The sequence below is a fragment of the Panthera uncia genome, assembly GCF_023721935.1.
Source record: "Panthera uncia isolate 11264 chromosome E2 unlocalized genomic scaffold, Puncia_PCG_1.0 HiC_scaffold_19, whole genome shotgun sequence".
In the NCBI taxonomy this organism is placed as follows: domain Eukaryota; kingdom Metazoa; phylum Chordata; class Mammalia; order Carnivora; family Felidae; genus Panthera; species Panthera uncia.
The window spans coordinates 2,242,742-2,268,732 of NW_026057588.1; the positions used below are offsets into that span (position 1 = coordinate 2,242,742).

A 25,991-nucleotide genomic window follows, 5' to 3' on the forward strand; every position below is an offset into this window, starting at 1 on the left:
TGTCCCTAATCAAACATAGACCGATACAACGACTCTTCATACACTGCACAGTATACGGATTTGAACTGCAACGTGACATGTTAGCTTCTGCTACCAGTGGACACATTTTGTCTGAATGACTACGGGTAAGTGCATTTGGATCTGTAGCCTCTGGGAGCAAACTGAACTTCACGAAGTCCGAAGTTAACACTTTTCCAAACGCTTGGGTGAACAGCTGCAGACAACACACAACACGCCCCAGAAACTTGAGTTCTGCTCCTTGAGGAAGGGACAAAGACCCTTCTACTCCCTTGGACTCGCAGACGCCATCCCCCAGGGCAGCTCGCGGCTCTAAACTCGTCCGCAGGTCTGCTGTGGAGCGCTCTTGCCCGAGGCACGTGCGTCCGTGGGAACTACATTACCCGGCAGGCTCCGCGTCTAACGGCCCCCTCGCCGAGCCAATGAAGGTTTAGCACAGGGGCCTTCCGTGTGTGACACCTAGCGCGGGGCGGGACTTCCGGCGTCCTCCTCCGGGCGGTCATTTTGGCTTCTCCCCTGTGTTCATCCGGGCAGAAGTTCCGGAGCGGTGGGTCTGCGCGGAGGTGACGTGCCGGAGAAGGAGTCGGAGGAGCCGTTGTCCCCGCCGCACAGAGGCGGGTCTGAGGCTCGGCGACACCGCCCGGGGCGCCCCGCACGAGGGCCTGCCCGCTCCCCGCCCCGCTCCGCCCACAGGCCCGGATGGCGGCAGCCACGCTGAGGGACCCGGCTCAGGTAAACGCAGCGTTCCCCGGCCCCTCACCGCCTCCCAGGTCCTAAAGCGCCGGCGGAGGGGCGCCTGCTCACGTCCCAGGCCTGACTGTCTGGGACAATAGGGCACGGGTAGGTGGGGTCCCGTTTCTGACAATGGCCGTGAACAAACATGACATCTCCGCTTCTCTGTTCAGCTTTACTGTTGTGGTTGTGATGAGGAGCGGGGGAGTGTTGCAGGCAGAGGAGCCGACCCGTGCCGAGGCTGGGAGGTGCGACTCAGCTGGCAGCGTTCGGGAAAGCTGGGGTCCGGTGTGCCTGCGAGGAACAGTGTTTGAGGCGGAGTCACACCTGGAATAGCAGGCCGAGGGTTCTACCTGCATCTCGGGATTCTGGAAGCTGTGGAGAACGGTAAAGAAAGGAGCGACACGAATTACGTCAGGGCTTTAAGAGCTTCTCAAAGGTAGTTGGTCGGAGGGTGGTGGAAACATTGAGGCGCCGGAAGGTTGACTCTTCGAGGACGCAGAGCTAGGAAGAGGAAACCCTGAGGCACCGAGGTGAGGCATCCAGTCCCAGGTTCACCTGGCTCACGGGCCAGCCCGAGCGCACTCAACCTGACGTGGCCCTGTTCCTCTGGAACCTGCCTGTTAAAACATGGCTACGGACGCTCTCGTGGAACCTGCACCGGTCCGAGTGTGGTGTCCCGGGCCCACACTGGCTCCTCCCCCTCTTGTGTTCCCTGCCCCGTAGTGCCTGGGGACTCTCAGTGCCGTTCCTCCAGACCTTCCAGACCTCGGGTAGAGGGACCCTCGAGAAACCCCAGGCTTCGCCCCGCCCTGGGTCCATACCAGGGATTACAGAGAGGTGTTTCCGTTTTGTGCGCCTGAGGGAAACAGCCGAGGAAAGGTTATCTCCATACTGGCACACAAGAACGCTTAGAGCTTTAGGGAAGCTGGGAGCGTTAAGGAAACCACAGATTCCTTTTCCTTCAGGTGGGAACAAAGAGCAGTGAGACAGGATTCAGGACTGAAATGGCTGCCTGAGAAGTTGCTTATCTGTTCTGGAGGGGACTCGAGCTTTGGATTAGAGGAGGGAGATGATCTTACCCAGGTCTTCCTCTGGCTTCACTGTGGAGAAAAGATCGTGAGGATGAGGGAAGAGGAAGGAAAACTAAGGTGGAGCCCAGTGTAACATTCCAGTTCAGGGTTCACAGAACAGAGTGGTGGCTTAGGAGAAGTAACTGGATTCTGGATCTGTTTTTATTAAGATACAACTAGATTTCCTAATGTGGAAGGGAAGTCGCATGCTTGGTCTGCTGCTATTGCTGTAACAAAATACCATAAACTAGGTGATTTATAAACAGCAGAAATTTATTTCTCATAGTTCTGGAGGCTAGAAGTCCAAGATCAGGCTGGTCAGTTTCTGTGTCTGGTGAGGGCCTGCTTCCTAATTTCAGCCCAAAGGCCCCAGCTCCTAATACCATCAGCTTGTGGGGGGTAGAATGTCAAAATATGAATTGGGGTGGGAGACATAAACATTCTATAACAGTGGGAAAGTGAAGCACTTTCAGAGATGACCCTAGGGTTTTGATCTAAGCAACGGGAAGGATGAAAATTCCATCAATTGATATGGGAAAATTGGTCATAGAGTAATTTTCACCGGGGATATTGGGAACTTTGTTGTGGCTATTTTAAGATCTGAGGTGTTTCAGACACCACTGGGTAAAAGCATCAAGTAGGCAGCTGAACACCCATGTTTGGAAATCTGGGGAGGGCTTCGGGATGGAGACATCCAAAATATTGTGGCTACTGTATATGTCCAGGTAAGTGAGCTGTGATTACAAGAAGCAGTCTCTAGACTATGATGGTAAAACCATTTTCAGACTAGGAAAGGGAAGTAGCCGAGGACTGGGCCTCTTGCTTGGATATCTGGTTGATGGCATTGAGTTTCACATACTGAAGTTACAGAAGTGAGTAACATGAAGGGAGAAAACATTGAGGATGGCATAGACTCATAGCCGATGAAGGGTACCAGGAGGAGAGTGGACATGAGATGGACACAGAAGCATAGGAGTTGGCCCATTAATACTCAGTCCTTGGAGCTAGTGTTTATTCCACTTAAGGGACTTCATGGATTTTGTGGCAACTTTGGTGGGGCCTGGGATATTTCATTCAGTATGGAGGATAAGATTAGGGGCAAATCTGGGAGAAACACTGGGACTCAGGTAGGTGACCAGTAGGGCTGGGCTTTGAATGAGGGGTTAAGTCAAAATCAGAAAGTTCTGACTGCAGAGGGCACAGCAAGGGCAGCACAGAAATGGAATGAGGCCATGGGTATCTGCAATCTGCAGGTCAGTCTGGGTTGTGGAGGTTGTAGCAAGAGACCAAGTTAAGCAGGAAGGACTACATACCAGGCTTCACAGCTGCCTCTGGCAGTGAGGATCATCAGAGGATCAATTGAATCTTGATTGAATTTACAAAAAACTCTCTGGGTACCATGCAGCAAGTAACATGGGGAGGCCAGGGAGATGCCTGTACCTTCCTGTGGAGCACGAAGTGGCTGTGGCTTCTAAGAAGCAGCAAGGGAGAACCTCTCTAGGAAATGAAGGTATTTAAAGGCAATCATATATGCTGTAGCTAACACACACACTCAAACACAGGGAATATGCATTCCCAGAAAAGATTTGAGTGATCCCAGAACCTCTGAGGTAAGGAGATTAGTGAAGGTCTTCCCCTGCACAGGGCCAGTTCTTAATGACTGGAAAAGTTGGCATTTATTTATTTATTTATTTATTATTTATTTATTTTAATTCAAATGCCTACATCTCAACAAAAGATCACAGAGCATACAAAGAAATAAGGACACATGGCCCAACCAAAGGAACAAAATAAATGTCTGGAAACTGGCCATATAGAAATGTAGGCCTCTGAATTACTTGGCAAAAATTTAAAACAGCTGCGCTAAAGATGCCCTGTGACTTAAGAGAACACAAACAACAATGTCAGAAAACAATTCATGCACAATGTGAGAATGTCAATAAAGAGATAGGGACTGTAAGAGAGAACCAACCAGAAATTCTAGAGCTGAAAAACAATTAAGCTGAAAACTTTACTAGAGAGGTTCAATAGCAGACTTGATCAGGTAAAGAATCTACAAACTTGAAAACAGGCCATTTGAAATTGTCAAGTCAGAGGAGCAAAAAAAAAAAAAAAAAGAAGAAGAAGAAAAGTAAAGAGAGCTTAAGGGGCATGTAGGATACTAGCACTGACCCATATATGCATTATGGCAGGCCCAGAAGGAGAAGAGAGGGACTTTATTTGCAAAACGTATCTAAGAGAGGACAAGTATCTAAAATACATAAAGAACATTTATAACTCGATAGTTAGAAACAGTTTTTAAAAACAGGCAATAGATTTGAACAGATATTTCAAAAAAAAGTTTGGCAAAAATTTACATAAAAAGATGCTGGAAAGAGTCATTAGGAAAATGAAAAACCCATAATGACTTAACCACTGTGCACTTTTAGAATTGATAATGTCACGGAACCTGTTCTGGATCACCCGGCAGAAGAACCAAGCAGCACTCTGAGATGTTGGAAGGCTGGAGGTTTATTTTATGCTGGCAGGCTCAGAGGAGATCCCTCTCCAGAGGTCTGAGCCCCGAGCATAAGCAGAGGGAATAATTTATAGTTTGTTACTTCTGCATTCTGCATTTGAGCATGGCAAGTGGGGTGGGAAGAACCAGGAAGGGAAGTCTTCAGTCGAGGACTGGAATTTCCCTATCAGTCCTGTTGGCCATCTTATAACAGATTTTTCCCTATCAGTAACATTAAAAACTGGCCATACCATCTTTTGTTAAGCATGTGGAGCAAATGGAACTCTCATCCACTGATAGTAGGAAGGGAAATTGTACAAGCACTTTGTAAAGCAATTTGGCAGCATCTTTAAAATTAAACATACAGGGGTGCCTGGGTGGCTCAGTTAAGTGTCTGACCCTTGATGTCGGATCGTGAGACCGATTGAGCTCTGTGCTGAGCATGGAGCCTGCTTGGGATTCTCTCTCCCTCCTTCTCTCTGCCCTTCCTCCCCTGGTGCACACACTCTCTCAAGATAAATATACATTTTTTAAGTTTATTTTTGAGAGAATGCATGCATGTGTGAGCAGGGGAGGGGCAGAGAGCAAGAATCCCAAGCAGGCTTCACACCATTAGTGCAGAGGCTGATGTGGAGCTTGGACTCATGAACTGTGAGATCATGACCTGAGCCAAAATCAAGTTGGATGCTTAACCACTGAGCCACCCAGGTGTCCCAATAAATAAACATTTTTTTTTAAAGTTTATTTGAGGGGCGCCTGGGTGGCTCAGTCGGTTAAGCGTCTGACTTCAGCTCAGGTCACGATCTCGCGGTCTGTGAGTTTGAACCCCACGTTGGGCTCTGGCTGATGGCTCAGAGTCTGGAGCCTGCTTCCGATTCTGTGTCTCCCTCTCTCTCTGCCCCTCCCCCGGTCATGCTCTGTCTTTCTCTGTCTCAAAAATAAATAAACGTTAAAAAAAAAAAGTTTAGGGGCGCCTGGGTGGCTCAGTCGGTTGAGCGTCCGACTTCCGCTCAGGTCACGATCTCGCGGTCCGTGAGTTCGAGCCCCGCGTCAGGCTCTGGGCTGATGGCTCAGAGCCTGGAGCCTGCTTCCGATTCTGTGTCTCCTTCTCTCTCTGCCCCTCCCCCGTTCATGCTCTGTCTCTCTCTGTCTCAAAAATAAATAAATGTTAAAAAAAAAATTAAAAAAAAAAAGTTTATTTATTTTGAGATAGCATGAGTCAGGTAGGGGCAGAGAGAGAGAATGCCAAGCAGGCTCCTTGCTGTCAGCACAGAGCCTGATGTGGGGCTCAAACTCACAAACTGAGATCATGACCTGAGCCAAAATCAAGAATTGGACACTTAACCAACTGAGCCACCCAGGCACCCCTAAATAAACATTTTTTTAAAATAAATAAAATTAAACATACAGCTTTCATACAACCCAGTCATCCCATTCCTAGGTATTTATCCGAAGGAAATAAAAGCATATGTTTATGCAAAGACCTGTGAACAAATGTTTAAAACAGCCTTACTTTTAATGGAAAAGGGGGAAAAAAAAGTCCATCAAAAACAGTTGAATGAATAAACAAATTGTAATACTTCTATATAATGGAATATCACTCAGGAATAAACAATTTTCTTTGTCAGCTGTAACAAAATACCATAGACTAGGTGGCTTAAAGAACAGAAATTTATTGTTCAGAGTTCTGGAAGCTGGGAAGGAAGTCCAGATTAAAGTGCTTATTGCTTTGCTTCCTGATGAGGATTCTTCTTGGTTTGCAGATGGCTCTCTTGTGTCTTCACATGATGGAAAGACAGGGAGTGACAGTTCTCTGGTGTTCCCACTCCCCTCTTTTTTTATTGAAGTATAGTTGACATTAATTTTAGTTTCAGGTGTACGACATAATGATTTAACTATTACATACTTTACAGAATGCTCATTATAAGTGTACTATCTCTCACCAAAGTTATTACAATGTTAGTGACTTTCTCTATAATGTACTTTTCACCTTTGTAACTTGTTTTAGAGCTGGAAGGCTGTGCCTCTTAATCTCCCTCACCTGTTTTGTCCATCACCCCACACTCTTCCCTTTCGGCAACCACTAGTTTGTTCTCTGTATTTGTAAGTCTGCCTCTGTTATTGCTGTTGATAGTTTTGTTTTCTACATTCCATAGATAACTGAAATCCTATCTTACTTGTCTTTCTGTGACTTATTCCACTTGGCATAATACCCTCTAGGTCCATCCTTGTTGTAAATGTCAAGATTCCTTTTTTTTTTTTTTTAAGGTAATCTCCATGCCCAGTATAGGGTTTGAACTCATGACCTGGAGATCAAGAGTTGCACTGTCTACCAGCTAAGCCAGCCAGACACCCTATGATTTCTTTTTTTTTTTTTTTTTTTAATGGCTAAGTAATATTCCTGTGTGTGTGTATCATGTCTTTATTCATTTATATATCAGTGGACACTTAGATTGTGTCCATATCCTATTTATTGTAAATAACGCTGCAGTAAACAGGGATGTATATATCTTTTTGAATTAGTGTTTTCATTTTCTTCAGGTAAATACCCAGAAGTGGAATTACTGGATCATATGGTTTTTCTATTTTTAGTTTTCTAAGGACCCTCCATACTGTTTTCCAGAATGGCTGCACCTCTTTACATTCCACCCAGCAGTGCACAAGAGTTCTCTTTCCTCTATTTCATCATCTTGTTATTTCTTGTCTTTTTGATACTGTTTTGACTGGTGTGAGGTGATATCTCATTGTGGATTTAATTTGCATTTCCCTGATTACATTGAGCATCTTTTCATGTCTGTTGGCCATCTGTATGTCTTCTTTGGAAAAATGCCCATTTGGGTCTTCTGCTAATTTTTAATTGAATTGTTTCAGGTGTTTTGGTGTTAAGGTATGTGAATTCTTTATATATTTTGGATATTAAGTATTGGGGTATTTGGAGTATAATATATATGTTATATATATTATGTATACATACATATATTTTTTGGATGTATCATTAGCAAATATTTTTTCTAATTCAGTAGGTTGCCTTTTTGTTTTGTTGATGGCTTTGCTTTGCAAAAGTTTTTTAGTTTGATGTGGTCCCAATTGTTTATTTTTGCTTTTGTTTCCCTTTTGTCCCTTTTACTTTTGTTTTTGCTTTTGTCTCCCTGAAGAAACATATCCAGAAAAATGTTGCTAAGGCTGATGTCAAAGAAATTATTGCATATGTCTTTTAATTTTATGGTTTCAGGACTTACATCCAAGTCTTTAATCCATTTTGAGTTTTTAGTTTGTTTTGTTCTGTTTTATTGTTTTATTTTGGGAGAGAGTGTATGCATGTACTCATGGGGTTTGATCTCATGAACCATGAGATCATGACCTGAGCTTAAGTCCAAGAGTCAGACACTTAACCAACTGAGCCACCCAGGTGCCCCCCCACCCATGTTGAGTTTATTTTTGTGTATGGTGTAAGAAAGTGGTCCAATTTCGTTCTTTTGTATGTAGCTGTCCAGTTTTCCCAACACCATTTATTGAAGAGACTTTTCTTCATTGTGTATTCTAGCCTCCTTTGTCACAGAGTAACTGCATATAAGCATAGGTTTCTCAGCTCTATTCTGTTCCATTTTTGTGCCAGTACCATACTGTTTTGATTACTATGGCTTTGTAGTATGGTTTGAAATCTGGCGTTGTATATTTCCAGCTCCGTTGTTCTTTCTCAAGCTTGCTTTGGCTATTTGTGGTTTTTTGTGGTTCCATACACATTTTTGGATTCCTTGTTCTAGTTTTGTGAAAAATACTATTGGTATTTTGGTAGGGATTGCATTGAATCTGTGGATTGCTTTTGGTAGTATGGACATTTTAACAATGTTAATTCTCCCATTCCATGAACATGATACATGGTATGTCTTTTTATTTATTTGGGCTGTCTTCATCAGTGTCTTATAGTTTTCAGAAAACAAGTCTTTCACCTCCTTATCTACATTTATTCCTAGGTACTTTACACTTTTTGATGCAATTATAAATGGAATTGTTTTCCTAATTACTCTTTCTGCTGGGTTTTTATTAGTGTGTAGAAACACAACAGATTTCTGCATATTAATTTTATATCCTGCAAATTGACTGAATTCATTTATTAGTTGGAGTCTTTAGGGTTTTCTGTATATAGCATATCACCTGCAAATAGTGAGTTTTACATTTTTCTTCCAACTTGGATGCTGTTTAGTTCTTTTTATTGTCTGAATTGAATGAAGGTGGTGAGAGTAGATGGTGAGGAAAGCTTTCAGCTCTTCACCATTGGGTATGATGTTAGCTGTGAGTTTTTTCATATATGGCCTTTATCGTGTTGAGGAATTTTCCCTCTAAACCCACTTTGTTGAGAGTTTTTATTATGAACGGATGTTAAATTTTGTCAAATGCTGTTTCTGCATATATTGAGATGATTATATAATTCTTTCCATTTTGTTAATATATTGTATCATGTTGATTGATTTGCAGATATTGAACCATCCTTACATTCCTGAAATAAATCCCACTTGTTGTGGTGAATGACCTTTTTCATATGTTGAATTCAGTTTCCTAATTTGTTGAGGATTTTTGTATCTGTGTTCATCAGGGATATTGGTCTGTAGTTTTCATTTTTTGTGGTGTCTTTGGTTTTGTATCAAGGTATATGCTAGCTTTGAGGATGAGTTTGGAAGCATTCCTTTTTCTATTTTTGGAGTAGTGTGAAAAGGATAGGTATTAACCCTAAACGAAATATTTGGTAGAATTCACCTGTGAAGCCATCTGGTCCTGGACTTTTGTTTGTGGTGAGGTTTTTGATTACTGATTTAGTTTTGTTACTAGTAAACAGTCTGTTCAAATTTTTTATTTCTTTGTGATCCAGTCTTGGAAGATTATATATATATATTTTAGGAATTTATCCATTTCTTCTATGTTGTCCAATTTGTTGGCATATAATTAATCCTTTATATTTCTATGGTGTTAGTTGTAACTCCTCTTTGATTTCTGATTTTGAGTCCTCTCTCTTTTCCTTTATGAGTCTGTCTAAAGGTTTATCTCTTTTATCTTTTCAAAGAACTGTCTCTTAGTGTCCCTGATCTTTTCTATTGTTTTTCAGTCTCCATTTCTTTCTACTCAGATTTTTTTTTTTTTTTTTTCCATTCTACTAACTTTCGACCTTGTTTGTTCTTCTGGTTACTTTAAGTATAAGGTTAGATTGTTTGAGATTTTTTTTGTTTCTTGGTAGGTCTGTATTGCTATAAACTTCCCTCTTAGAACAGCTTTTGCTTCATCCCAAAGATTTTGAACTGTTGCATTTCCATTTTTATATGTCTCCAGCTGTTTTTTAATTTCTTTGACCTATTGGTTGTTTAGTAGCATGTTGTTTAGCCTCCACGTGTTTGTGTTTTCCATTTTCTTTTCTTGTAATTGATTTCTAGTTTCGTACTGTTGTAGTTGGAAAAGACACTTGATATGATTTCAATCTTAAATTTATTGAGACTTGTTCTGTGGCCTAACATGTAATCTATCCTGGAAAATGTTCCAGATGCATTTGAAAAGAATGTATTGTTTGGAAATGATGTTCTGTGTATATCTGTTAAGTCTACGTGTCTAATGTGTCTTATTGATTTTCTCTCTGGATGATCTGTCCATTGATGTAAGTGGAGCATTGAAGCCCCTTTTTTAAGAAGAAAAAAAAAATTAAACATTTATTTATATTTGAGAGACAGATAGAAACAGAGCACAAGCTGGGGAGGGTCAGAGAGAGAGGGAGACACAATCCAAAGCAGGCTCCAGGCTCTGGGCTGTCAGCCCAGAGCCCATCATGGGGCTTGAACTCACAGACCGCGGGATCATGACCTGAGCCGAAGTCAAGACACTCAACCGACTGAGCCACCCAGGAGCCCCGAAGTCCCCTTCTATTACTGTATTGTTAGTTTCTCCCTTTATGGCTGCCAATATTTGCTTTATATTTGTAGGTGCTCCTATGTTGGTTTCATAGATATTTACAGTTATTCTATTCTCTTGTTGGATTAATTGCTTTATAGTTATGCATGACTTTTGTCTTTAACAGTCCATGTCTTAAAGTCTACTTTATTATTATAAGTATTGCTACCCCAGCTTTTCACTTCAGTATGCATGGAATATGTTTTTTCATTCCTCTGTTTTCAGTGTGTATGTCTTTAGATCTGAAGTGAGTCTGTTGTAGGCAGTGTATAGATAGGTCTTGGTTTTTTTTTATCCATTCAGTCACCCTACATCTTTTGATTGGAGCACTTAGTCCATTTACATTTAAAGTAATTATTGGTAGGTATGTACTTACTGCATTTTGTTGTTTTTTTTTCTTTTGTGCTCTTCCCTTGTGATTTGTTGGCTTTCTTTAGTATTACAAGTTTTTAAGTTGGTGGTCATGTAAATTCTAAAAGCACTACGTTTATTACTCTCTCCCCCCACGAAGTTTTATGTACATGATGTCATATTTTATATCTTTTTGTATATATTGCTTAACCAATTTTTGTAAAAGAAAATTAATAAAACCAAAATTTTACTACTTTTGCTGTTTAGCCTTCATACTAGCTTTATAAGTCATTGATCCACTACCTTTATTATATACTTGTCTTACCAGTAAAACTTTTCCTTTCATAATTTTCTTCTAGTTATGTTTTTCTCTTTTCTGCTTAAAGAATTCCCTTTACCATTGCTTGTAAGGCCAGATTAGTGGTGATGAACTTTAACTTTTGTTTGTCTGGAAAAGTTTTATCTCTTCTTCAATTCTGAATGATAACCTTGCTTGGTAAAGTTCTTGGGTTGTAGGTTTTTTTTCCTTTCAGTACCTTGAATATATCATGCCACATGCCACTCCCTTCTGGCCAGAAATGTTTCTGCGGAAAAGTCAGCTGATAGCCTTATGGAGTCTCCATTGTATGTAGGTAACTGTTAGCTTTGCTTTTGCTGCTTTTAAGATCATCTCTTTTGATTTTGTTTCTACTTTAACTGTTATGTGTTTTGGTGTGGACCTGCTTGGGTTCATCTTGTTTGGGGCTCTCTGTGTTTCCTGGGATTGGTCATCAGTTTCCTTTCCCCAGGTTAGGGAAGTTTACACCATTTTCTCTCTTCTTCGGAGACTCCTGCAGTGCAAATGTTGGTATAGTTGAGGTTGTCCCAGAGGTCCCTTAACCTATCCCAGTTTTTAAAAATACGTTTTTCTTTTTGCTGTTCAGCTTGAGTGCTTTGCACTGCTGTATTTCCACTGCCATATCTTCTGGCTCACTGATCCATTCTTCTGCATCTTCTAATTTGTGAATTCCCTCTAGTATAGTTTTCATTTCAGTTATTGTATTTTTCAGCTCTAGTTCTTTTTTATATCTCTTTATTGAAGGTCTCACTGAATTCATCCACTCTTCCGCCAAGACCAGTGAGCATCTTTATGACCGTTACTTTGAACTCTTTATCAGGTAGATCGTTTCATTTAGTTCTTGTCCCAAGGTTTTGTTGTGTTTCATATTTGAAACATACTCCTCCTCTTTTCACATTTTGTCTGACTCCTTGTGTTTGTTTGTATGTATCAGGTAGAGTGTACAGCCATACCACCCTGAATGCGTCCGGTCTCATCTGTATGTATTAGTAGATCAGCTACGGGGGTTCTGGTCTTGAAAAGAATGACCTTTTATGTAGAAGGCATCCTGTGGGGCCCAGTAGCCCAGTCCCCCAGTCACCAGGACCAGTTGCTGCAGGATGTGTCCCCTGTGTGTGCTTTATGAGCTCTTTTGTAACTGGGCCAGGACTGCTGTGGGCATGCTAGTGGGTGGGGCTGGCCCTCAGCCCATCTGTGTGCAGTGACCAGCCGTGACTACTACAAGCATACTGGTGGGCAGGGCTGGTCCCTGGTGTGGCTGGCTGAGAGGCCAAGCTGTAGCTGCTGCTAGGATGCTGGTGAGGGGGCCGATCTCTCCTCCCTGGGGCAGGACAGGAGTTGCTTTGGAGAGGTGCCTTTCTGGGGCTGCCTGCCGGCTGAGGCAGGGCAGGAGGTGCTTTGGACGGGTACCTGCTGGGGTGAGTAGCTTAGGTCGAGTGGGTTTGCAGGGGGATGCCAGGAAGGGGGGAGGGTCTAGCAAGGTAGCACTGACAGACGGTCCGAACGGACTCCCGCAAGCATCCAGTCAGCTAGGCTGAAGGAGGGCAAGAAAAATGGCTCCTGCCAGCACTTCTATTCCTTAAAAAGGCTTCTACAGATCCTTGCTCCTCTGGCATATGCTCTAAAATTAGTCAGTAAATCTTCACATGTAATACAGTTATTTTTCAAACCTCTGCCTTTTGTCCTGGGTTTCAGCCTGAGTGTTATGGTATGCTGGCCCTTTAAGAACAGAATCTCAGTTTCCTATATAGCCTTCTGGCTCTCCCATTAACCAGAGTTAAGCTCTGCTCATTTTCAAAGCCAGACTTTGTGGGGCTCATCTTCCTGGTACAGGTCCCCAGGACCAGGGGTGCCCGATGTGGGGATCGATCCTCTCATTCCTCAGAGAGGACCTCTGTGCCTGTGGTATCCCTCCTGCTTGTGGCTTGCCATGCTTGGGGTTTGGTTATGGACCATATATCTGCTCCTCCTACCCTTCTCGATTTGGCTTTTTGTCTTGAGCCGTGGAATAAGTGTTCTGCTGGCCTTAAAGTCATTTTCAGAGTGAGTTGTGTTATACTTAGTTGTTGCCTTGTTGCATTTGTGGGAGGAGGTGAGCCATGCTGCTCTGCCATCTTCCTCTGTTGTCTCTTACGTGGTATCACTAATCTCTTGATGAGAGTCCCAGCCAGATGACCTTATCTAACATAATTACCTGTCCGTACTCCACCTTCTAATTCTACTACATTGGGTTTGGGGGTTCAGCCTATGAATTTGGGGGGCACATACCCACTACATAACAGGAATGAAATGTGGCTATATGTAATAACGTGGATGAATCTCTAAATAACTATGCTGAGTGGAAAAATTCAGACAAAGTGAACACACAGCATGGTTCCGTTTAAGATTCTCGAAAATGCAAACTAATCCATTATAACACAGGCACATCAGTTGTTTCCTGAGAATGGTGGTTGAATGGGGGAGAGATGTAGTGGAAAGCGTTGTAAGAAAATTTTGGATGGTGATGAATATGTTTCCTGTCTTGATTGTGGTGATGGTTTCAGTGGGTAGGTCTACGTTAAAACTCACCACATTGTACACTTTAACTGTGTTCAGTTATTATAATTCAATAAAGCCACGAAAATACAGATAAATAAAAAATACTTTTGCTTCTAGCAAAATAAAGAATGTATCTGAGGAGAATGGTTGGAATGAAAGCAATAAGGAGAAGAAACTGTAGCTACCAGCATCACATCCTGAAGAAGAGAGGAGACTGCATTTGTTTCTTCTTTCTCTTCCTCTGCCCAGTGGTATCAGTATGCAGTTAAGGATAAAGCAGAAACCCCCCTAAAAAGATGGAGTTGTTGGAGTCACTATCATACCATTAGGGCTTGAGGGGGATCCAGCACCAGATACTCCTAAAACCATATAACCCAATGTTCCTAATGAGAGGGAAGTTTGTGCTGGATTTTGGGAATTAAAGTCGTTTTTAAGCCAATGGGATAGGCAGAAAACTGCCCCACTTAAATGTCCTTGTCTTTTTTAGGTTTATTTATTTATTATTTTGAGAGAGAGAGAGAAAGCGCACGTGCACAAGTTGGGGAAGGGCAGAGAGAGAATCCCAAGCAGGCTCTGTACTGTCAGCACGTGGAGCCCGACTCAGGCCTCGATCTCACAAACCGGAGATCGTGACCTGAGCCGAAACCAAGAGTTAGATACTTAATTGACTGAGCCACCCAGGTGTCCCTTAAATGTCTATGTCTTAATGTCGGATTACACAGCAAAGGAGAGTTAAGGTAGTAGGTAGAATTAAGAGTACTAATCCACTGACCTAGAAATGGGGAGATTATGCTGGATTACCTGAGCCTGCCCAGTATGATTGTAAGCGTTCTTACATGGGGAAACGATAGGCAGAAAATGGAAAAAGTTCAAGTGATGCAGGGTGAGAAAGACTCAGCTGGCCGTTTCTGGCTTTGAGATGAAAAGGGGCCATGAGCCCAGGTCTGTGGGTGGCCTCTGAAACTGGAAAAGGCGAAAGAATAAATTCTTTCCTAGTGCCTCCAGAAAGGAAGGCAGCCTTGCTGACTCCAGTGGAGACCCATTGTGGACTTCTGACTTCCAGAACTGTAATTCAATGTTTGTATTGTTTAAGCAGCAACAAAAAAGTCAAAAGGCCACTTTCACATGTTAAAATGATACCCAGTTGAAATTGTGCATTATCAATATACTTAGGGTTGCCAGATTTAGAAAATAAATAATATATATATTTTTTACTATAAGTATGTCCCATGCAATAGACCTTATAAAGTTATTCATTACTCATCTGAAATTCACATTAAACTGGGTATCCTATTCTGTTAGGGAATTCTAGATATATTAGAAAGCACTGTGAGCATGTTTTGCTATTTTAAGAATCCTGGTTATTCTTTGTGATGAAGAAGGATAAAACAAATGCATTTATTACTTAGCTGACTGCTGGTAGGATAACCTAGGATAAGGTCTGAAAGCGTACACAAAAGTGTCCGGTTAGCTTCAGGCTATTAGGAGAACCTTGTGAGTGACTTGGAGAACATTCTGGGGCCCTGATACAGGTATGCAGATGCACTACAGAGTGTCAGAATAATCAAATCGTTTATGAATCACAGTTTGATCAGTGTTAGGAGCACCCAGAAACACCCCTTACTTGTCCCTTTTCCATGCCCTACCCAACCACAAATATTCAAACACAAACATGCACACATCCCCCTCTTGTGCTTTACTTAATAGAAGATTATGAATTGAAGTTTCAGCAGTGGGAAAGTTACCGATCACATCCACAACTACCTAATGCTCCATGAGGATTTATTCAATTCCCAGTTGATAGATGTTAGGTTGATTCTGTGATTCTCATCTTTGTCATTAAAAAACAATGTACATATGGGGCGCCTGGGTGGCGCAGTCGGTTAAGCGTCCGACTTCAGCCAGGTCACGATCTCGCGGTCCGTGAGTTCGAGCCCCGCGTCGGGCTCCAGGCTGATGGCTCGGAGCCTGGAGCCTGTTTCCGATTCTGTGTCTCCCTCTCTCTCTGCCCCTCCCCTGTTCATGCTCTGTCTCTCTCTGTCCCAAAAATAAATAAAAAACGTTGAAAAAAAAAATTTAAAAAAAAAACAATGTACATAAAATAGCTTTGTAATTATGAAAGACTTGGTCTTATGATTATTACTAAATTGAAACAACTTGTTATGTGAGCAAAGAAATTTTCTGGTATAACGACCCAGTGTTCCTTCTTTGTGACTAGAGTCTTCTCATTCAATTAAATCAGCCTCTAGCACACTCTCTAAATTGGTTGATAAAGTAGTTTCTTTTAACTTAAATATTGTCTTCCTCATTCAGACTAGAGTTGATATCTTTGGAAATTCCTTGCAGTTTTCTCTATAATTTTATAACTTAATATTGACATTCCTGTGAGAGTGCCAGTTTGTTGAGCAGAAACAGGAGTGGGGGGCGGGGGTGGGAATGTATACATTTTTCCTGGGATATTGCAGATTGGAAGGCTTAGGAGGCATAGGAAATTTAGTCAGCATCTGTGATATTAATGTAATGTGTTTGAGCTTCGTGGTTTGGGCTTTTGACTCCACATTGTCTTTGTTCTTTACAGGTCCAAGCAGTGGGTTCAGTACCTTCTCAGCAGTGGACCCTCTTCCTGTGAAGCCAGAGCCATATGCACCATCCTGATCCTGGTATGTTTGACTCTTTTTACTCATTTACTTGTGTTTTTTCCTTTTGGGTAACCTGGACTCACAAACACCTCTCTTCTCTTGTGTCTGCATGCTTCTCAGCATTTCCTCCCATTGTGCTCATTAGCAGTGACAACTTGTTTCTCAGTTCTGCTTGAGGGCAAGGAAAACATCTTTTTCCAAATACAGGCTCTGGGCTCTAAGTTCCTTCCAGAATATAAACTGTCATTTGAGCTGCTGGGAATTTTGCTTTCAGTGTTGAATAGGCATTGTAGGATACAAAAGAAGCTGTTGTATGAGCAATTATCCAAAGACAGAATTTCACGAAAATGTAAATGTATGTCTTTTTCAGATTTTGAGAGTTTAACGGTAGGAATCCAATGCTGATCTGAATTTTAAGCTAACGCCCAAAATGTTTATTTTGTAAACATTGGGTGAAAAATGTTTTGTGTGAAGGTATGGACAGTGCGTGTGGACCTTGAGGAGTATAAATCTCTAAATTGACTAAATAGTATTTTAATCTAATGCTATGAATGATGCAGAAAAGGTCACATGTCTTGTGTAGGGACCTGTTTCCCTTTATGTTCTTAGCAGAAGAAGGTAAAAATGTGAGAAAGCTAGAGGTTGGTTTGTGTAGTTTGAGCTCAGTTCCAACTTTCTTCTGAGGGAGGGTGGATTGAGAACACTACTCATTTCTAAAAAGTTTCTGCTTTTATCAGATGGATGCTCAGGAAGGCTTCTTTCTGCCTATGTTGATTCTTACGCCAAAGTAGCTTATTTTAGGCCATCAACAGAAACACTTTGGGTACAAATTTGGTTCCAGAACACTGCAATAAAGCAAGTCAGATGAGTCGTTGGTTTCCCAGTACATACATAACTGTTGTCTTTACAGTATATAATAGCATTATGTCTTAAAAACAGTATACATACCTTGAGAAATGCTGTCTTCTAAAAAAAAAACATTAACCCTCATCTGAGCTGTTAGTGAGTCATAATCTTTTTGTTTATGACCCTGAACGTGGGGGTGGCTATGGCAGTTTATTAAAATAAGGCAGTGAAGTTGCCATATCAGTGGATCTTCCTGTCACAATTTCGCCAAAGCACACGATGCGGTTTGATAGCATCTTATCCACCAACTGGATTTCTCTAGTCTTCAGGCCTCTCCCCAGAGTAGGTTCCCCCTCAAGCAACCAGTTCTCTGGTCATCCACTTCCGGTTTTATTGTGAGCTTGTCCCTTGCAGCAATTTGGTCACATCTTGTCTACTTTTTTTTTTTTTCTTAACATTTATTTATTTTTGAGACAGAGAGAGACAGAGCATGAATGGGGGAGGGTCAGAGAGAGAGGGAGACACAGAATCTGAAACAGGCTCCAGGCTCTGAGCTGTCAGCACAGAGCCCCGACGTGGGGCTTGAACTCACGCGCAGCGAGATCATGACCTGAGCCGAAGTCGGACGCTTAACCGACTGAGCCACCCAGGCATCCCGCATCTCGTCTACTTCTAATTCTAGTTCTCTTGCCATTGCCAGCACATCTGCAGTGACTTCTTCCAAACTCCTGCTACCGATGAATGGCAGCTAAATGGAATTCCAGAAGGATTTCAGTTTACTTTTCTGGCCTTACAAATCATATTCTTAAGACTTGAAAGTCAAAATTACTCCTTGATCCACAGGCAACAGAATGGATGTCGTGTTAGCAGGCATGAGACATTAGTCTCATCATACATCTCCATCAGGATGCTTTGTCACTGAGCAGTGATATTTTGAAAGAGATTTTTTTTTCTGAGCACTGTGTCTCAGCAATGGGCTTAAAATATTCAGTAAACCAGGAGCACTTGGGTGGCTCCGTCAGTGAGCGTCCGACTTCGGCTCAGGTCATAATCTCGCCGTTTGTGAGTTTGAGCCCCACATCAGGCTCACCGCTGTCAGAGACTGTCAGTGCAGAGGCCTGCCTCTTTAGATCCTCTGTCCCTCTCTCTGCCCCTCCCCCACTTGTGCTCTCCCCAAAGTAAATATTTTTTAAAAATTATTTAGTAAGCCATATTATAAACAGATGTGCTGTCATCCAGACTTTGCTGTTCTATTTATAGCATGGGCAGAGTAGAATTCCTAAGGGCCCTGGGCTTTTCAGAATGATACGTGAGCCTTGGCCCTAACAAGCTTGACTTTTCCAGCTATGAAAGTGCTAGATGGCCATCTTGCAGTCGAAGGCTGCTCGGTCTGCATTTGGAAAATCCGTGGTTCAGTGTCGCCACCTTCACGAACGATCTCCGATCTCCGCTAGGGCTACCGGAGCACTTGCTGCCCCACCTGGTCCTTTGCGGTTAGGAGACGGCTTCTTTCCTTCAGTGTCACGAGCCAACCTCTGCTAACTTCAAACTTGTGTTCAGCAGCTTCCTCACCTCCCCTGGCCTTCATAGAAGGGAGAGAGTTAGGGCCTTGCTCTGGATTAGGCTTTGGCTTAAGGGAATGTTTGTTGTGACTGCTTTGAGCTTCTTCTGTCCAGAGCACTAAAACTTTCTCTGTATCTGTAGTAAGGCTGTCCTGTGTTCTTATCATTTGTGTGTTCGCTGGAGTAGCACTTTTTTTTAAGTGCTTATTTTTGAGAGAGAGGGAGATAGAGGATCCAAAGCAGGCTCTGCACTGTCAGCGCAGAGTCTGATGCAGGGCTCGAACTCACAAACCACGAGATCATGACTTGAGTTGAAGTTGGATGCTTAACCGGCTGAGCCACCCAGGCGCCCCTGGAATAGCACTTTTAATTTCCTTTAAAGACTTTGTGGGTTTTTTGCATTCATAACTTGGCCACGGGGATAGTTTTTGGCCTGTCTCGGCTTTCAACATACCTTCCTTACTAATCTTAATCATTTCTAGCTTATGATTTCAATGAGAGAGACTTACAACTCTTCTTTTCATCTAGAAGCTATTGTGGGATTATTAATTGGGATAGTTTCAATATTGTGTCTCAATAAGGAAGCCTGAGGGTAGAGCAGTCAGAACAAATACCACAGTATTTATAAATTCTAGGTGGCCCTTTGAATAGGGCCTCATTACCTGCAAATCCCACACCTGTTAAGTATTTCACAAGAGAGTCATGAGGTTTAGGATGTTTTCTAATTGAATGTCCAAAAAGATTATTCTTGGTGCATGTACTGTTTGTCCCCCGCCCCCCCGGAACTGTGAGAAACTCTTAGCATCAACACACAACAGGTTTCTCTCAGCCTTTCATACCATATCCTTTAAGTAGCAAATCATGGGGCACCTGGGTGACTCAGTTGGTTAAGTGTCCGACTTCGGCTCAGGTCATGATCTCCTGGTTTGTGAGTTCGAGCCCTGCATCAGGCTCTGTGCTGACACCTCAGAGCCTAGAACTGCTTCGGATTCTGTCTCCCTCTGTCTCTGCCCCTCCCCCATTCACGTTCTGTCTCTGTGTCTCAAAAATCAAGAAACATTAAAAAAATGTAACTATCAAATCACAAATCATGTTCTTTGCCAACTCGATTCAGGAGTATATACATCAAAATATCCTTAATGAGTCTATATTTTCATCTGTTTAAGCCCCCTACATAGATAAAATATACAGTTTTATTTGCTGCTTTCTCAGACACACGGAGTAACTCAGAACTACCTCTACAGAAGTGAGTACTCGTGCACGGTGCTCCTGTCTTTCTGTTCTCTCTTCTCGGTCCTTGCATAGGTAATCCTCTTACGGTAGGTGCTACGTAAAGCTGTAGGAGCTAGTGAGCACAACTGGTGTCGGTCACATCTCTAACGTGACACAGAATTCGCTTTGGAGCCTTCTGTTTTATAACCCACATCTCTTGAGAACCCTAATAACATTTGCAGAGTGTGGAGAAAGTTCTGCATGGAGAATTGGGCTTGGAAAGCCTTGGAATCCCTTTCATTTCCAAGTGTGTGAGGCTATAATGGTCTCCGTCATACTCCTCTGTAAGTGGCTGTAAAACTGGACCAAATACCAGAATCCATGGCCTTCGGGTGTCGGAAAAAAGCACTGACTGGGCGGTGACCCTTGAGAAAACAAAACCACGGCAGATGAGGTCCCACACACTATGTGAGTGACAATGGAATGCTGTGTGCATTTGGATCTGTAACCTTGGGGGCATCTGGGATAGAACTTGTCGCCTCTGGGAGCACATGGACTTCATGAAGTCTGAAGCAGCATCATTGTTGCTAACCCTTTAGGTGAGCAGTTGCCGGCAACTCCCCAGGAACCTGGCCTGGCCTGGCCTGTTGAGGAGCGAAGCTGCTTCACCCGTGTTCCAGGAGGTTCTGATGTGCGGTGCCCTTTGCAGAGGCCCACGGAGCTGTGAGAACCACACTGCCCAGAGGACCCTGCACCAAGCGACGTCAGCGTGGAGCCAATGAAGGTCCAGGAGACGGGCGTTTCCACGTGTGCCAACTCCTCAGGGTGGAACTTGCGGGGTCCTGGTGGCAGTCATTTTGGCAGCTCTCGAATCCATTTCCTGGTCAGAGGCTCCAGAGTGCTGGGTCGAGACGAGGTGAAGACTGCAGCGGCCCGAGAGGAGGTGTCCCCACTGCTCAGAGGAGGGTCTGAGACGCCGGACCGCTCCCAGCCCTGCTCTGCCCCCAGAGTCCGATGGCGGCGGCCGCGCCCAGGGACTCAGCTCAGGTAAATGCACAGCCGCTGGGCCTGAGCTCAGGGCACCCGCTGGCTTCCCTGCGGTCCAGACCCCGGGGTCCCAGACAGGGAGGCGCTCGTGGGCGGGGGCCACGTGTCTGAGCACCCGCTTGCAAGCTCCAAACCGAGGTGTGAGTTTTGTGCGTGCACTAAGCAGAATATGAGGCAGAGTCATGCCTAGACTTACAGGCCAGGGGTGGGAGTGGGGGGTCAGAGAAGCAGTGGAGACCAGATCTCGTTGAGCCCCACCCTCTACAGATGAAGCCCTTTTAGAACCTATCGAAGTAAGAGGAGGGTGTTCAGGACCCTGGAGAGACATTAAACTAGAGGTTATGTGGGGGGAGGCCTTCTCCATTCTGGCGGTCAGTAAGATGAGGTTGTCCTGGGGCACAGCTACCCGTTTGGCGGAGCGGTGAGTATTCAGAGAAATGCAAATGTTCTTTTGTTCTGATGGTCTGGATCTTCTCTTACCCATGCTTCGTAGCTGCAGAAAACATACCGGGAAGGTTAGCGGGGAGGCTACGTAGATGTAAATTGTGGCCATGGAGGTAAGGGGAGTTGTTGGATTTTAACTTCCTTCTTCAGGTAGAACCAATCTGATTTTCTACTGTGGAGAGTGAGTTAGAATAAAGCCCTAGGGGCCACCCCTGTCTCTTTGTCTCAGAAAGCTTTGAGTGCAGGCACGAAGTGGGCAGCTGGATATAAAGTCTAAAAATTTGAGGTGGTTCAACATTAGATGTGTAGGTGGCGCTTTGTGTTGCATTTAGGAAGGGAAATTCTGATTATGGCGATAACATTATTAAGAGGCCAGGAATTTGGGCACTGAGTTCGAACCTGTTTCTTGGAGCAAGTGGCCTCTCAAACACGGGTAAGGGACAGAAGACTTTCAGTGGAAGAGTGGACATGAGTAGGCTGCTGCTTATTTGTGGCAAGCTCTCATGGAGCCTGGTGGGTGAGCTCAGGGGCAAAGATCATTAATTCCCAGTATTTGGATATAGGGTCTTTAAAGACCTTATAAAGTGAGGCTCTAAATCCAATATGATTAGTAGTATCCTTGAAAGAAGAGGAAATTGGAACACATACAATGAAAGGCAGGTCTTCATAGTGGATTTGAGGTTGCCCTGGAAAGTGGGGTCCATCTTGCCAAGCACTCTTGATGCTGTGGGCTCAGTACTAGGGAGAGGCACTTACGGGGTAAAAGAGGTGTGTGAACTGAGGGACCCCCCCCCTGCCGGGCCTTCAGTATCAGGGACTTAGGTGGGAGGGTGGAGTCTATCTTTGGTTGTACCTGGCCGGTACACTGTGGAGGATTTCAGGGACGTTGCCTGGTTGGGGGCTGGAGAGGCCATGCCCACCCGAGCTTAAGATTATGTCTGTCTGCCCACATCGTCCTTGTTCTTGTAGAGGGTTGGACATAGTGATTTACTGGCAGCAGGGCTTGGTATCATCCTCCTCGCAGGCCGCCCGACTGAGAGGAGAGTATGGGATAGATGTGTGGGTCCTGTGGAGAGGGGACTGTAGTTTCATCTCTCTCCCATTACGGCAGGATACTGTGACCTTTGAAGACGTGGTCGTGTACTTCTCCTGGGAGGAGTGGGGTCTCCTTGATGAGACTCAGAGATGCCTGTACCACGATGTGATGCTGGAGAACTTTGCACTTGTGATCTCACTGGGTAAGACCCTCACCCCCGCTCTGTGGTATCCTGCCCCTCACATTTGGGTTGTAGAGATTGTAGGGACTGCCATCACCAGGGCCGGGCTCAGCAACTGCCCTCTTGCTGAGCCCGCAACATCAGCGTCCAGCACTGTTGTCCACATCCGTGGCCCCTGCCTAGGTTTTTCCCCTCCTTCTAGCTCACGTTTCTTCTGGTCTCTGGCAGCAGTTGCTTGGAGGACCAGGGACTGTTTGTAGACACAGTATTATTTTTGTTGCCAGTTTTTGGTCGTGTGCAGAAGTGCTCTGGGGCATTGCTAGTCCCTGCCTGTCCTTGCCTCAGGGATTTGTGTCATCCAAGTCCCGCTTCACTCACCCGGAGTTTAGAAGAGTCCAGGGTCTTAGCAGGATGGCCCACCGGTGTATTTATGCCAGTGGTCGCACACGTCATTTCTGTCTTTCCTTCCCCCTTCCTCAGGTTTTGTCCCTTGCTGTTTCCGTCTTCCATACATCAACCTTTCTTCTCTCCTGTTCCCAATGTTAGGTTACGCGTCCTTAGTCTTTGAATACCATCTAGTCAGTTGCAACCAGATGTTCTGGTGCCTGGACATAAACTCCCACACAGCACTCCCAGCTGCAGGCCAGTGGCAGGGGTGCATTGGAGAACCTGCTTCTTCCTGTGCTGCTGCCCCCCCCCCCCCCCCCCCCCCAGTCTTGTGACATTAGAGTTCCAGGACTGCAGCCCTTTTACCAACCCGGCCCCAGCACCCTCATCTTGAAAACACATCCAGTGGACTCGTTCTTTGGTGTGCCCGACAGACATTTGTGTTGAGCCCTCCCCCCCTTCCACCAAAGATAGCATGCACTTCACACCAGCGTCTCTGGGCTTTCAGGTTGCTGGTACGGAATGGAGGACGAGGAGGCACTTTCTGTGCCACGAATGTCACTGGGCAAGGCTACAGATCCAGGTCCACCCGTGTGGAAAGCTCATCCCTGCGAGAAGTGTGTCTTGGTTGGGAGAGATATTCTGTACCTGGCAGAGGACCAAGGACCACATCCGGGCCAGAAATCCTACACCTGTGAGGCATGCGGGAAGCAGTTGTGGTTCAGCACAAGCCTTCACCAGCACCAGAAGCACAACGAAGAGAAGCCATTCAGGTGGGACATGGAGCTTGTGACAAGCTACAAGTTGCACGTGTCAGGGAAGCCCTTCCCCTGCGGGGAGATAGGGAAGGACTTCCTGGCCATACTGAGTCTCCTCCAGCATCAGGCCACTCTCAAAGGGGCAAAACCACACAGCAGCTTCGAGCACGGGGAGTCCTTTCAGGGCGGAAAAAGTCCGCACACATGCAGCGACTATGGGAAATCATTCAGCTGTGACTATAATAAACTTTTCCAGCCTCAGCAGCTTGACCCTAGAGAAAGTTCCCATGCCTGGGAGAACTGTGCAAAACCTTTTAACCAAAGCTCCATCCTGAGTAATTGCCAGAGAGCTTACCCAGCAACAAGGTCTTACGAGTGCAACGAATGTGGGAGATCCTTCAGCCAAAGCTACAACCTCATTCAACACCACAGAATTCACACTGGCGCAAGGCCTTACAAGTGCAGCGAATGTGGAAAAGCCTTCAGCTTCAAATTCAGGCTTGTGCAGCACCTGCAAATTCACACCAGAGTGAGACCCTACGCGTGTGGCGAATGCGGGAAAGCCTTCAGCTACAGCTCTACCCTCATTAAACACCAGAGAGTTCACACGAGAGAGAAGCCTTACAAGTGTGGCGAGTGTGGGAATTCCTTCAGCCAAAGCTCCAACCTCATTCAACACCAGAAAATTCACAGTGGAGCAAGGCCTTATAAATGCAACGAATGTGCAAAATCCTTCAGCTACAAATGCAAACTTGTTCAGCACCTGCGCATTCACACCGGAGAAAGGCCTTATGAGTGTGGTGAATGTGGGAAATCCTTCAGCCACAGGTCCACTCTCAATCAACACCAGAGAATTCACACTGGAGCCAGACCTTATAAGTGCAATGAGTGTGAGAAATCCTTTAGCCAAAAGTCCAACCTCATTCAGCACCGGAGAGTCCACACAGGAGAAAAGCCTTACGAGTGTGGGGAATGTGGGAAATCCTTCAGCCAAAGCTCTCACATCATTCAGCACCGAAAACTTCACACCAGATAACCTCATGAGCTCAACAACTGTGGGGAAATGGCTCGTAAGCTACATATATGTTACATATGTGCAGCAGATGTCGGTGGAAAGCCTTTATCTAAACGTCCGGCCTTGTTGGGCCCCAGAAGGTCCTGCCCAGAATATGGTATTTCATAGAACTAGAGACCTTGTGAGGGAGCCAGCTCTTGGCAATTAAACGTCACACACGTGTGAACGTCCACACTGGGGAGATCCCCCAAAACTCCTAGGTTTGTGGGAAAGCTTCCAGGAGCCCTGCATATTCTTACTCTGCCCTGCCAGGTTCCTCATTCAGGGCAGAGGTCCTTTCTCAACCACTGTCAGTGATGGGTGGGGGGGCATGTAACACAGCAAGTCCCTTCTTCCTCATTCGGGTTCTGACCCAGCTTTGACAGTGCCAAGGGGTTGAAATGAAAATACTGTTTACCTTCTAGACCTCCTTGCAGTGCACCACGAGGACATCGTATTTCTCTTCTGACCACCTGTAGGGCTCCCGCGAGAGTGGTTCCTCTTTCCCAGGGCTGTCGCACGATGTCGAGCATTATCATGGGGAAGCTGTTCCCGAGCACTGCAAAGGAATCATGTGCCTTCATGTGTAAAGTTCACTTTCTGGTGTCATTGGCTGGTTGTAAAACTACGATAGGAGCCAGGTTGAAAACCCGTGATCGTACAGAAACAGAAGATGGCAGGACTTAGGATATATAAACATCTAACAAAACTTGCATCCACTGACATGCCGGTTTGTACACTCCACACCAGTGTTCCTCCTACAGTTGTGGAAATCGAGGCCATCGTGCCAATCTTAATTTTTAGTCCATCTCACAGATATTTGCTGCATAGGCAAGAAAATGGCAATAGGATTAGAAAATCCCACTGAGATCTGTAGCTTTTCTGACCAGTTGCTGACCCAGATAGAAATGACCTTGAAACTCTTCTTTGATGCAGGGCATCCCTTCCCCAGGCATGAGGAAGGATGGCGGACTCTTGTGCAAAAATGTAGGGGACCCAGACCTCTATTTGATTTTTAAAAAAAGCTTTATTGAGGTATAATTAACATGCTGTAAAACTGCACATATTTAAATTGTATACAAAACCATGGGTGGTAATAAATCTATATAACTCCTTTTATTTTGTGCCCTTTTTAAACCTCTACCCTGCACAGTAAATTATTTTGTATTTTTTACATGATTAGAGTCAAATGTTTTACTTTTTTAAATTGTGGTTTCCTTTATGCTGAATAATTTTGAGAGAGCACATTTTTTTATTGCTGAATGCTATTCTGTATGGATGTACCATGATTTTGCTTACCCCACTTACCTATGCGCTCGCTGATCACCACAAATAAAACTTCAAATGT

The 25,991-nt window shown here is 44.3% G+C and overlaps 1 protein-coding gene across 1 annotated transcript; it reads left to right on the forward strand.

Moving 5' to 3' along the window:
- The first annotated feature begins 760 nt into the window (after positions 1 to 760).
- LOC125915850 (zinc finger protein 501-like) lies at positions 761 to 25,991 on the forward strand. The gene is made up of 5 exons (XM_049621894.1): positions 761 to 1,137; positions 16,056 to 16,137; positions 20,336 to 20,783; positions 22,339 to 22,465; positions 23,340 to 25,991. The coding sequence occupies exons 3-5, from the start codon at positions 20,751 to 20,753 to the stop codon at positions 24,623 to 24,625; spliced, it is 1,446 nt and encodes a 481-aa protein (XP_049477851.1). The 5' UTR covers positions 761 to 1,137; positions 16,056 to 16,137; positions 20,336 to 20,750; the 3' UTR covers positions 24,626 to 25,991.